Here is a 14,364-nt window from a genome sequence, read left to right as displayed (position 1 = left end):
GGGTATAAAAGAAAGGAGCTCATCCCGTTTTGCCGCAGACGACTTCTAACAGTGGATCAACATGAAGGTAAAGGTAAATTTATACAGTATATGTGACTGGTGTTCTGAATCTGCTTCTGAACTGAAGTTTCTGCTAGTTGGGCATTCATACTCTGTGACATTATACTTGTACATAGACTGACTCTACATTACTCTTCTTTTCAAATACTTACACAGGCAGTAGTTGTTCTGGCGGCTGTTGCTGTGTGCAGCAGTGCACAGATGCTGAGCTATCCCAGCGTGCTCGGGGGTATTTCAAGCATATCCCTTGGCTCGAACTTCGGCAGTTTCGCCACCTCCCACGGTCCCCACTACAGTCACGCCGCACCGGTCATTAAAGTAGTGGCCCCAGTGGATGCTCCTGTCTATGCGTCTCCAGATCCACTCATGCTCAAGATTAAAGGACCTGATGCTTCCGCATCTCCAGATCCACTCATGCTCAAGATTAAAGGACCTGATGCTTCCGCATCTCCAGATCCACTAATGCTCAAGATCAAGGGACCTGATGCTTCCGCATCTCCAGATCCACTAATGCTCAAGATCAAGGGACCTGATGCTTCCACATCTCCAGATCCACTAATGCTTAAGATCAAGGGACCTGATGCTTCCACATCTCCAGATCCACTAATGCTCAAGATCAAAGGACCTGATGCTTCCACATCTCCAGATCCACTAATGCTTAAGATCAAGAGTCCTGCTATTACTCTGGAACCCGCAGCTCCGATTGCTCCACACGCTTTGGCACCAGCTCACCTGACCTATGGCAAGCCGTCTGTGGCACCCATTGCTCATATGGCTCCTCTTCGCTCCCAGCACCACTCGCAGGACGTGTTTGGTCAGTACTCCTTCGGATTTAATGACGGTTTCTCCTCTCGGTCAGAAATGCGTGACGCCTTCGGTGTGGTCCATGGGTCCTACAATTACCTGGACGCCGATGGTCAAGTACAGACACAGAAATACGTAGCTGACGCCCGGGGCTTCCGTGTGGCCGGCACCAACCTGCCTGTGGCCCCTGACGCACAGCAACCAGCCCCCCTCGCCCTCCCAAAGCCAGTGGAGGACACACCAGAGGTCGCCGCTGCTAAAGCTGATTTTCAAAAAGCCTACAATGAGGCAGCTGCTGCAGCCTACGCCGCCCCTGAGTCAAGAAAGAAACGGTCAGTGATGACACCTACCAGCATCCATTCTCCCCTGGGCTTCTCTTATGCCTTCCAAACACCTCTCCACTACTCATACCCGACTGCTTTCCCCTACACCACCGCTCACCCCGCCTACACCACCTACTCCACCGCCATGCCTGGAATAACCACTTACCCTGGCGTACCCGCTGTCACCACTTACACTGCCGGATCCTCTGCTGTTGTCGATGATGCTGAGCTGATGAAGGTGGTGCACAACCCCGGCCACGCCACCTCATTCCGCGTGTACTGAAGCTGATACACCAAAGGACTGAGGTTCACAGATAAACTTGTGATTTATTTTGTAACTGTGATTTGTTCTTGCAGGAAGGACAGGGAGAGGGTAAAATCTTCCTGTTTCTTGTTCTTCTTGCTCATTCAGTTTTAATTACGAAAGAAAAATTATCACAAGTTCTATTTTTCTGGAAGGGAAGAGAGAGAGAGAGAGAGAGAGAGAGAGAGAGAGAGAGAGAGAGAGAGAGAGAGAGAGAGAGAGAGAGAGGAGAAATTTTGCAGGTACTGATCTTCCTGCAAAAACAGATCCTGGTTACGAAAGGGAATCGTTCAAAAGTTTGTTTGTGACTCTCGCCTCATATTCAGTGTCAGACCCGAACGGAGATATGCAGCAATGACGCAAAAACATGTGAAGGCTTTACTGTTGTGTGTGTGTGTGTGTGTGTGTGTGTGTGTGTGTGTGTGTGTAGCGAACTTACATCTCGTCTGCCTTTTCCACCAGAGGCCTACCATCTCTCTTGCTGCACCACCACCTCAAACTTTTGTGTTGTTGTGGCTAAAACTGAATAAAAAAAAATGCATTTACTTATTTTTTTCACTTTTAATCTCACTGAATATAGTATGATGTTAGAGTACTTTATATACTCCCCGCCAGTCTCTAGCATAATAAACTGCATTTTTCTATTGACAACCAATCAACTTAACTTTAGCATAAAACACACACCTTAGGATCTACCCCTCTCAACTCTACATATATTAAGCATGATCATCTAAGAAATTAAAAAGTTACAAAAGGAACACAGAACACTTAAATATATATATATATATATATATATATATATATATATATATATATATATATATATATATATATATATATATATATATATATATATATATATATATAATGGAAACAATTGTAATACACGTACATACTGTGGACCTACTAAATCATCAAGTGTTTATACTGTATAGTCTTATTCAGATACTGAAGCATGATGTTTTATGTTATGTAATTAGCTGCATGTTCTTTCAGTGGTAAGTATTTATCACTTACCAAACACTTCACTGGTGCTGGCTAGGGATGTCTATATGTGGTGGCACCGACAGAACTGTGTGATTTAATTGCCAGGTTATCGGCTACAAATGTCTCTCACCTCCCTCCTTGTCCCCAAAAGGAGGATGGTGAGCTGCTGGAGAAGGGTAATTCCAGCGTGCAGTTCAGTAGGTTTTCATGAAGGCAGTAACAACAAGCAAACATTTATCTAAAAACTGTCTTCGTGTAACAATACTTTAACTGAGGTATACTGTAGTTACGAAGCCTACTTATCGTATTATTCCTTAATTCTACATTGCAATACAGTAGCTGGAAGTTAATCAGGAAATGGAAGTAAAAAGAATACGTATGTATATTTGTACTTTCAACTCTAATGTTTACTGAGCTGATAATAAGACAAAAGAAAGTACATCTCTGATGAGTTAGAAATGTTTGGTTGGATGATACATGAAGCAAAACCGGGAAAAAAGGAAAGGAAATAAACCTTAAACATATATTTCATACAGTATTTTTGCCGGCAATTTCTAACATGTTCGTCCGTGATTCCTAACAATGATCCTGCCTGGTATGGTTGCACCTAACCAATATACTGTACCTTCACTGATCACTGGGATGCACAAATCTTTTCGCCATGGCAAGGTATGGTTACTTTGATGAAATCTAACCTTTACAGTTTAGAAATCTATGGAAATCCCTACTGATGTGCTACTAAACAAACCTTTACTGGCCGTTTAAATTGCAACGCTGGCTGCGCCCTCGCTCCTTCGTCCTTGGCCAGAGCTGTACTGCCTAGTGTATCACTTCCTCCGGGCGGGGTGAGAAGTTTGCGTAACAGGCTCATAAAAAAGAAATAACACTGGCAATCTTAATGCATGCCAGTCTGGTTACTGGAAAAAAAAAAAAAAAAAAAAAAAAAACAGAATATCAATGACTTTTACTTTATCAGGTGAGATAGAAAGGGATATGTAAAATTACAGCGAGTGTTCTAAGGCACTGTGTTATTTTGCATGCCTAGCTGTTACCGCCTCGACCCCACCCTTTGTTTTTGCCGGCGAAGATGAGCGGAAGATGCGGTGGCCGTGGGTATATAAGAAGAGCTCCACCCGACACTTTTGCTTCATTCCTTGTCCTTCCCAGTTCAGTATGGGAATTCTGGTGAGTTTTGAGCTGTAAGGCATAGTTTTATGACACGTTTATTCGTAAATTTATTATGTGTTTCTAACTATGAACTTTCTCATAGCTTTTGTGTTATTTTTGTTGACGTGCTCACTTTGATGACGTATTTTTATATTCATTCCTGCTGCCTTTGGAGTATAGAGACTGTAGGTCCACTGGCAGGACGCAAGGTGGTATGTGGCGGACTGAGGGGAAGGGAAGGAACCCGTTTGTCTCGTTTGTTAACCCTTTAGCTGCTACCACCACCACTTGATTTCGTTTTGCCCAGGAGAACCAGCCACAACAGGTGTTACACACTGTCCAGTTTAACATTTACGTTGCTAATTATGAACATTACATTTCAAACAGACTAACTACAGCCTATTTATTAAATCTCAGGAATGCTAGTCGTAGCTAAAGAATTTGCGTTGTGAGACAAGAGGGGAATTCGTTCAGTAGGGTAGGCCTCAGTTCCTTCTGAGTTTATGTAACCACTAAATATCCCTGTCTTTCATAGGAAGCAGTAAAGTTTCGTGCCTTTTACCACAGAGTATCTGTATGAGTCAGGATTCTTAATTGTACGGTAACTATTACTATATATTGAGATCAACTGTGACTGTCACTCCCGAAGTCCGTCTTGCTCTCATCTCATCCCAGCTGGAAGCAGTCCCACAAAAACAAGCTCATATATCTCACTTAGGTTAAGCTTCTTCCACTCGATCCATAATTTCTCTCCTTAATTAATACTGTACATATCGCATGAGTACTTAAATTGGTTTAGTTGGTGCATTGTAGCTGTGTTCCTTTTAATAACATTAGAGTGAGACTGTTATTATCAACAGTCAAAACAATGTAAGTCATTGAAATAGCGAAAATTTTGAAAGATGAAAAATACATGTAACAATATAATTCTTGAATGCATAATTAAAATTAATTAAGTATTCATTGGGCCACAAACTTTTTAACATAGGTAAAAGTGGGCCTCGAGTACCAAAAGTTTAAGAACGCTTGCTTATGACGATATTATTTAAATATTGGGACCCTGCAGCAGTAAGATGGGCAGAAGCAATCTCCAGTACCCTCCTCCATCATGAGAGATATCCCCTAAGTTAAGTATAAACCTTTGGTAGGAACAGGAATAAAGCAAAAAATACGTCCTCAGACTAAAAGGGCCAATCATAGAAAAAACTTTTTTGCTGTTAAAGTTTGGATAAAGGAAAGTAACGCTACATTTCCCTACAGGCGCTGGTGTGGGTGGCTGTGGTGGCTGGATGCTGTTCTGGACAGCTGGTGCGGTACTCTTTCAACTTCCATGATGGCCCCGCTACAAGAGTTGAGACGCTGGATGCATCTGGGTTCGTTCGTGGTACTTTTAATTACCTCGACGCCCGGGGTAACCTCAAGACGCAACACTATGACTACTTAGTAGAGAACTCTGGGCCACAAATCGATTTCGTGCTACCAAAGGATCCTCCTCCAGCTTCTAAACCTGTGTCACAGACTTTACTCTCCCAGGACACCGCTGAAGGCAAGGAGGCAGTTGGATCTAACCAAGAAACCACGGATCTCCTCGATGATGGACATGGTGCAGAGACTTCCACTGACCTTGGTACATCCGAGCAAAACGCTGAGGTTCTGAATACCCCAACAGGAGATGCAAGTGCTGCTTCCCAAGACTCTCGTACGAAGCGGTCCCTGCTAGTCAGTCCTAGCTATTACCCACCTCTTCGCTTCTCATACGGCTATTCTGCCCCACTCCCATACTCCCATCCCACTTTCCTGAACTAGCCCCTTCCCTACGCCTCCCCTGTCCCCACCTTCACGACCGACAGCGTTGGCTTCCCCCCAGCCGTCTTGGGGAACACCGAGCTCCTGACGGTGGTGCAGAATCCCGGTTATGCCACCTCCTACCGCCTACAATGAGATGGAGCTACTGTCAAAGTTTTGTGGAGTACTAAGTTAGTATGGTGACACCTCACATAAGTGACAATACCTGCTTATTGATTTCATGCTTTGGTAAAATTGTAGGTGTACCTTCTGAATAAACAACTTTCCTTGTATATTAACTTTCAGTTCCTGCGTTTTCTGCTGTTTTGTTGCTCGTATTGCAATCATTTGCTTGTTTGATAAAGTTATCAGGCAAATATTCACGTACAGAAAAATTACACCTCGATTTACCATAAAATTCAGTTTCATATGGAGGTACATAAGGCAACTAACTATAACTCTGCAGTGCCTCTAAGCAAGCCAGAAAAGAGGTCAACTGAAGATAAAACACTGACATGCCCTGCCCTCAACTGCTGACATACTTTAAGGCAAGGCAGAGTGAGGTGCGGACCAAGAATCAATGACCTTGCCTCCATAATTATTTGATGGGGTTTTGATCTAACGCCGGCAATACTGAAACACAGAAGGGATAAACGACCATAGTTAAATATGATGGATTTAGTGAGTACTGATATGATGACAGCGATTTACTCTAGGATATTATGTTTAGAATTTTCTGGTCTATCTCTGGTTTGGCGGACACCGGTGGAGGGAAGGGTGATATCATGCAAGAATACCAACACACACACACACACACACACATGGAGAGGACACACACACACACACACTCTCTAATCTTTACTATATTATCAGACTGTCGCCTAAGTGGACATTGGAAAAAAATGAAGTAGTGGAGCACGACCAGCTGTCAACACCTTTGATTAATGCTGACAATTAACACTGACAAGAAGGATGTGCGGATCCCACACTCTCAGGCACAGATTCACATTATAATTGAAATAATGATCCTGTTCGAATGGCCTTTGCAGTCCCTTTTTCAATTTTTACTGGAAGAGTTACAAACAAAAAGACAAGGCATGAACGACTATTCTGCTGCTGTGGGTCTAAAGAGATAACCCCATATGTAGAGTTGTTAAGTGGTTCAATTGAAAAAATGACAATGTTGCTAAAAAAAATATTTAAAATTCAAGTAACGATGAATGAGGGGATCGTGGAGATGTGGAGTATTAGGGAGACAGAGAAGTACCATAATTAGGTGTCATTCAATAAATGTAAAATGATGTTAACCCCTTAATTCAGAGGATGCAGTTCTGGTACTATATTTTTGCTATTTTCTTATTATTTTATTCGTATTCCGGGAAACTTTTCGTATTCGAGGAAAACAAACATAACTTTCTTATCTCCGCACACGACAGGGTTTCCTGCGCTGTGTAAAATCATCTGTTGGTAGCGAGAAGACATAAAGACAACCACAGTGAAGGAGTTAAGGAGTTAATATCACGGTGTAAAGATAAATCATAAACTAGATATGTAAACGTATATAGGTACAGTATTTCATGGACATTATGATAGATATTCGATGTTCTTGGCACACACCAAATGAGAGCAAGTGGCAGGCGTGGTCAGAATGCATAAGGGAAAACCAGGAAATTGGAAGGAGGACGTGGCTGAGCTGGGTGGTGGGTGGGTCAGCCTTGGGAGAACAGGATGGGTGGAGAGATGTTATGTGTGAAATGAATAACGATAAATGAGTAAAACGTATGTACAGATGGACTAGTTTGTGGGATGGAGTCAGGATTCCATGCCAGTGAGTGCTTGTTGATAGTTCTCCCTCTTTCGTGCATTCCCTTTCCCAATTTTCCGGAGTCAACATCACCCTATCCGTAGGTGGGAAAAACAGGTCATGACGATGATGATATGAATAATTCGACACAATTCGATTAGTCACGTACACACAAAGGAAAAAAAAACTCCTGTGAGACGGAAGTGATACAATACTTGTATAATAATAAAATAAAAAGCCTACAGTAATTTTTCCCAATAAAGAAGGCATACAAATTCCAAAGTTAATTAAAGAATCTGAGATATACCTGGGGAACTAGGTAGGTAATGAAAAGTGTAAGTTATAGCCAGTTATAAGTCTAGGATTACGAGAGGAGTAGGCTGAACAGAAATGCAGAAGTTGTGAAATGGGGAGGACAGAAAACGCTGGGTTACCGTTACCTGAGTCACATGGTTTCAGTGTGGAGTGAAGATGATCCAAACAATTATTAAATGGATATTAAAAAAAACTTCAGTGAGCAATGAGATAGCTAGAGAGACTGTGAGTGCAACGAGGAACTATGGGGACAGATCTACATAATATAACATGATATGCAAGAAAGGGAAAATAAGAGAAGTAACATGGGTCTGTCGTGAAGCGGTAGATAAAATCATTTGACGTATTAAGAGTGAGTAACGATAACGCAGCGGTGAAGACGACTTGATACTCATAATTTCTCTTTAAATAGTCACTGGTACGGTAAGAGTAGCGTAGGCATTGCATGACATAGTAATACGGTGTGTGTGTGTGCGTGATAACACAGAATATATATATATATATATATATATATATATATATATATATATATATATATATATATATATATATATATATATATATATATATATATATGATGACTGTACGAATCACAGAGGAACTAGTTACTGGGGTATACCAAGGAAAGTGTATGGCAGGGTGTTTATAGAGACGGTACGTAGCATTAGATAACAAAGGATCAGAACAAGGTGAGTTTAGAAAATGTAGGGGAAGTGCAGACCAGATAATTATTTTTAGTCAGGGCATGAGAAGCACACACGAAAAGTAAGACGCTGTACAGTATGTTCCATTTATGGGCTTGGAGGCAGCATGGATTAAGAGGGGTTATGGTGTGTGTTGGACATACTCGTACGAGCATATGGTGTAGAAGGGAGTTTGCTGAGGGCAACAAAATCCTATTACAAATGTTTAGTACTGCATGTGTGGATGTGTGAAAGCAGCTTTGTGATCCTTTTATCGCTAATATAGTTGCAAGACAGGGATGTGTCAGGTTATCTTGAAAGTTCAGTTTATATAAGAACTGAGGAGTCAAGGAGTTTAAAGCAAGGACAGTAGGTTTTATGATGAACTTGAGATTAACTGGTAGACCTAATGAATGGAGTCTATCAACTTATGCTGTATGCTGACAATGCTCTTTGAGATGATAGAAAGTGAATGATGAGTTGCTAATGGAAGTGAATACGTTTGACAGAGTTTGAACAAGAGGCAAATTAAAAATGAATATGAAGAAACTTGAAGTAACTGTATATGAAAGGAATGAATATGACAAATTTTGACAGACAGTACAATAGAGAAACATGGTGAATGGCAGGGTCTAGATGGGAGGGAAAATGCGTAAGGAAGATAAAAGTCTTAAAAGTCTGGAACCCATACTGTAGAAATATGGCAAAACCCTGAGTGAGGTGAAAGGTGAGAGTACTGCAAGGGGGAAACGTAAATGGAGAGCTGGTTGTATTTTAAAGGAATGATGGTTCGTTAAGAGAGCCCTGCTTGAAAGAGTGTTGTTACCGACGCGCTCGCATGGGAGTGTAACCTGGGCAGTGAGTGACAAGGTTTCTGCGTTGTAAGCTGCATAAATGACTTTTCTCCAAACAGCTGCAGGCATCAGGACGGATCGTTTAAGTAATAGTGAAATTTATTAGCTTTACGAAATGAAAGAAAATAACAGGAATGAGGTGTGGAATTACTGAGTGAATGCAAAGGTATACATTCAGAAGATACGGACATAAGAGAAAAAAAAGTGTTCATATATAGGGTGCCAAAGAAAGTTTTCAGAAAATGAAATCTAGGTTGATGTTAGCAGAGGCAAAATATATGTGGTACAGAAGAAATTGGAGCAGGGTATTGGAGAGAGAAAAGGAAGAGGAGGAGGATTGTTTGATTCAATATGAACGTATGTGAAGATTTAGTAGCTTGGAGGAGGTGCTGTCATCATGGTCATCCCTTGTACAAGGGGTATATTTCCGTTCTGTATCCTTATTCGTCTCACCACCGGGAACCCTCAACCAGGAACAAAGCTCGCCCCGTCGTTTTCAAAACTAACCATAGTTTTTTATCGAAAATATGCTCAATGTACTAGGCAAAATAACTTGAATTTACCTAACCTATCCCACTAGGGCTGCTTGGCTGAGGTGGCTGGCTGTGATATTGAGACGAATACCCATACAGAACGAAAATATACGTCCGGAGGTTCCGAAGAAGGCACAAGTCGGTAATGATGATTAAGGTAATGGACTAGGAGCAGTTGGGCCCCTGGCCCCAGCACCCTCTTCCTTCAAGTTACTCCCTAAGACACATGTCGAATACGTGGGCAACATTCTTTTCCCCTGTCCCCAGGAATATCTGCTGCTGAGTAAGAGACAGGAATCCGAGATGTGCAAGAAGAACTTAAATACTATAGCATGACTGTCACACCTTGGACTTTAATTGTGTATCTAGTTACCAAGCTTGTAGTCATGCATCAACCTTTGGTTTGGTGGGCCAGTAGTTAAGGACATCCACCATCCACTCACTTGATACAGTGCTGCCAAAAAATGACTCTACTCTGCCTGAAAAAGCATGTAGGTTTCGGAACATCAGGAAACTATTACGGATGAGTGGTGTACTACGAACTTATCCCCGAGACTGGAAGAGAAAAAATACTGCTTCCGTATTTTCCGTGTGCTAAGTAGGCAGAAATCGATAGGGTAATATGGGCCAGGAATCCCGTTACCTTCTAAAAACTCCTTTGAAACGGTCCAGATGGCCTTGGGTTGGGTTCTGTGCGTGTTCAGGGCCAAATGATACTAGTAAAGCTCGTATGGCTGTGAAATGTGAGAAGTATGGGGGAAGAATTTAAGAGAAGTAGTGCACTTTTTTTTTTTTCTTTTTAACAAAAACTGGTTGTGGACGAGAAAGATGAGAAGTATGAAAGAAGAATGTAAAAGAGAAGTAGTACAGTTTTTTTTTTTTTTTTTTTTTAAGTTGTGGAAGAAAATGATGAGATGGAGAGCAGCGGATGAATGAGAAGTTATGACATGTTGCTCACGTATAAACACACATGGGTGGTGTAAAGGAGTTGGTTTGTTGAGGAATGATGTACGGCAGAGGGGTGTGCATTAATGTATCAACTACATGTGCATTTATGGCAAGTGTTAGTCTGTGATGGTGAAAGTGATGCTGATTATAACCGCCGCCGATGAAGTTGAACGGGGGTTATGTTTTCACTCATGTCAGTTTGTCTGTCTATGTACAAGACATCTCAAAAAGTTGTTATTGGATTTCAATGAGATCTGATGGATACGTGGGCAATGAGTCAAACAGAAGTTATTTAGATTTTGAGGGGAATTATGATCTGAATGCAGAATGATATACTGTAAATTTTATTAGCTTTGACGGAGGTCAACATTCTCTGACACTGTGTAACAAGGAAGACTAAGACCTCAGAATTAACTTACTACATGAGACCGTAAAAGTATTCGTCTGGTAGGGAAGAGGAATTACAGCGGTGAATAATAAATTTATTGATGTTGGCGGAGGTATGCACTCTCTGCGGGCTTTCTAGTTGCATATGCACCTTGTAAAGAATGAGATGTAGAAGAGTACAGGACAGATTTTGGGACCAACGAAAGAGAAGAATAGAATACGCGATAAGGAGTAACGGATTGTGATAAGGGATCAGAAATGAAAAATTAACACGGGCCTTGTAAAAGATGTAATGATGGGTTGTTTTGGGATGGTGGTGAGAAACGATAATGGACGGCGACTGAAGGACACATGTCAAGAAGGTTATATGTCTCTAATTCATCTTTCAAATGCATGGAAATACATGATTATATATGATACGAAAAAGGAAAGAATGCTGAGAGGAACCCGGAAAATTGTCGAGAAATGGATGCATGAGAATGTTAATGACATGAGCAATGAGAGAAAAAGTGCGGATATTTGTCTGACCATATGACTGTGGTATGCAGGGTGAAAATGAGAGGAGTTTGGCGGGTAGAGGGTGAGAGGAGTACTGAGGAGTGAAAGACTGAAAGTGTAAGGGATGAAACTATAGAAATGACAGATGAATATGAATGAAAGATGGCGACGTTATGAATACGATTATCTTTTTTTTTTTTTTTTTTTTTTTTTTTTTTTAGCTTAATCATGGTGTCCGATTTTAATGGCCTGGGGAGACTTTTCGAGTTGAGAGGTTAAATATATTCTTTATCGACTCCTCCAGTGCTAAAACTGGATGAAATAGTTGGCTTTTAGAAATAGAGAAGTTAGCTATAGTCCTTCGCATCTCATTCAGTACTAAAATTGAATAAAAATCCTAGTTTAATGTCGTCTGTACTCTTGTAATTAAAATGAAAAGGGTGTTGTCGTACTGAATGGGTGACGAGTACTCTCTTCCTGAAATATATAGTAATCCTAATACAGTGACGCTGCTTGTTTCTTGGAGTGGGTGACACATTGCAGTTTTCAGATATGTAAGGTGATATTTACGAGTGAAGTTGTGAAATACTGTGTCTTCTTTGGTTCTTGTTTGAAAGATGAAAGCAGACACAACAGGCAAAAGTTAGAATCATTAGGACAAAATATGGTGAAATAAGCGAAATTGTGTGTGTGTGAGAGAGAGAGAGAGAGAGAGAGAGAGAGAGAGAGAGACTGTACCACACCTAGCACCATGTATAACAATGACCCAGAAACACACACCACACAGACCTTCCCGTCCTTGGCAGATGGTCTAGCCCTAATTACTAAGCACTTCGCTGCGGGGACGTCGTTTTGTATCTCATTCTTGCTACAACCAGACGATTTTACTCAGCTTAAAAGAGTCCCCAGGTAAAATGAAGATATTAATTGAGGCTGCATGTAACCCCTCCAAATTGAGAAGTAGTTGTTAAGGTAAATATAATCGTCTGGAGCTTAGCAGGAATAGGATTAAAAATGTTTTCTCCGACTAAAGGTGGTAAATAGGGAACAAGAGGGTGTTAGAGGATACTGAAGGCAAGGCGGGGGCAAAGGTGAAAGGGAGAGAAGAGAGAAAGGAGGGAGGAGGTAAAGAGAGAAAGTGAAAAGAGGAAGGGAGGCAGACAAAAAGAGAAAAGGAAGGGAGAGAGAGAGAGGGGGGGAAGGAGAGAAGGGAGAGAAACAAAGGAGGGAAATAGAAAGCGAGAAAGAAATAGAAAGCGAGAAAGAAAGGAGGAAGAAAAAGCGAGAAAAGGAAGAAAGACAGAAAAGCAGAGAGACGATAGAGAAGAGAAAGAAAAAAGAGGAAATGGAAGGAGAAAAGAACGAGAGCGGTAGAAATAAAAAAAATAAAAAAGAAGGATGATAGAGAGGGAGAGGAGGGAAGAAGAGAAAGTGAGAAAAAGACGTGGTGACAGAGGACGGAAGGAGAGAAGGAGAGAACGAGAAAAGAATGGATGAGGGAGAGGTAGAAAGGGTAGGGAAGGAGGGAAATCGAAGAAAGGATGGATGAGGGAGCGGTAGAGAGAAGGGAAGGAGAGAAAGTGAGGAAAGGATGGATGCGCGCGAGGTAGCGAGAGAAAGAGGAGTTAAAGAGAGAAAAAGGGAAGAGGATGAGGAAGAGGAGAAAAGGAAGGATGAGAGGGAGGAAAGGGAAAGATGGTAAGGCAGAGGCAACATGGATGGCCGTGACTCCTGGGAAGACCTTCAGCCCCGCCCTTCCCTCACCACTGGTCCGGTATATAAGACTGTGCCCGGGCCTTTCCCACCAGACAGCTCCTTCCCGGTGGGTCATCATGAACGCTCTGGTGAGTGCAGGGAAAAGTGTTGATATGAGACTTATCATAATGCCACTGGAATACACACACTTACATATTGGTAAAGATATTTTTAATTAGAGTAACACATGAAACAAATCATTGTATCGCTCACTGTCTACACTTAATATACATGTAAGAGGTATCTTTTCAGTCAGGTAAGCTATAGATATGAGTAAAACCATAATATCACTGGAAAGACTTTACATATTTATCTGTGTGATATATTTCTGTTTAATGATTGGTTTGTGCATTGTCGTACAGACTGTGCTCTTCCTGGCTGCCACTGCGGCGTGTAGCAGCGGCCACCTGCTTGGGTACCCTGGGCTGTACAACTACCCTGGTGTTCTGAGACCATACCCGTCCCTCCAGCCATACGCTGCTCCCCTTTCCCACAATGCCCTCTATCCCGCCTCCTTCAGCTGGAGATCCGTGGCTCCTGCTCCATTGACTTACAGTACCTACAGTCCCAGCGTGGCTCCTTTTGCACCAGTGGCTCCCATCCAATCCCAGTACCACGCTCAGGACGAACTGGGCCAGTATTCATTCGGGTACGCCGGCGGCCCCTCCTCAAGGACAGAAGTTCGTGACGCCTTCGGTGTGGTTCGCGGGTCCTACAACTACGTGGACTCCGAGGGTAAGGTGCAGACCCAGCATTACGTGGCCGATGCCCTGGGCTTCCGTGTGGCCGGGACCAACCTGCCTGTGGCTCCTGAGGCCCCACAATCCTCCGCTCCCCTCGCCCTACCTGAGCCGGTTCAAGACACACCAGAGGTCGCAGCTGCTAAAGTTGCTTTTAAAGCTGCTTATGACGAGGCTGCAGCCGCAGCTGCCGCGGCACCAGATTCTCCTTAGGAGAGCACAGTGCGTCAGTGAGCACGAGACATTGTAGAGCAGGATGGAAATAAGCTGAATCAGTTTATGTAAACGGATTCAACAATTGTCCACTTGTTGACGTGTCTCCTTATATGTACATGTGTAGATACGGACCAGAGATTGTTTATTATGTGTAAATTTAAAATGAACGAGATATAAATTTATAAAATCAATAAACTTATC

The 14,364-nt window shown here is 42.2% G+C and overlaps 1 protein-coding gene across 1 annotated transcript; it reads left to right on the top strand.

Annotated features, from left to right (window-relative positions):
* Window positions 1-831: 831 nt before the first annotated feature.
* Window positions 832-14,160, top strand: LOC145412866 (uncharacterized). Its single transcript, XM_080282666.1, has 5 exons — window positions 832-1,463; window positions 1,545-1,560; window positions 4,906-5,364; window positions 13,261-13,296; window positions 13,570-14,160. The coding sequence occupies exons 1-5, from the start codon at window positions 832-834 to the stop codon at window positions 14,158-14,160; spliced, it is 1,734 nt and encodes a 577-aa protein (XP_080138792.1).
* Window positions 14,161-14,364: the final 204 nt, after the last annotated feature.

The sequence above is a fragment of the Coenobita brevimanus genome, chromosome 94 (assembly GCF_032717465.1).
Source record: "Coenobita brevimanus isolate Jiangsu-jjx chromosome 94, ASM3271746v2, whole genome shotgun sequence".
Classification (NCBI taxonomy): domain Eukaryota; kingdom Metazoa; phylum Arthropoda; class Malacostraca; order Decapoda; family Coenobitidae; genus Coenobita; species Coenobita brevimanus.
Note: the sequence above shows the minus strand (reverse complement) of the source record. Positions and strands in the feature narration are given on the sequence as shown.

Coding starts and splice junctions, on each gene's coding strand:
- LOC145412866 (XM_080282666.1), top strand. CDS start 832: ATGGCTCCTCTTCGCTCCCAGCACCACTCGCAGGACGTGTTTGGTCAG. Junction 5,365..13,260: donor GTACGAAGCGGTCCCTGCTA/GTCAGTCCTAGC, acceptor CTTTCCCACCAG/ACAGCTCCTTCCCGGTGGGT. Junction 13,297..13,569: donor GGGTCATCATGAACGCTCTG/GTGAGTGCAGGG, acceptor ATTGTCGTACAG/ACTGTGCTCTTCCTGGCTGC.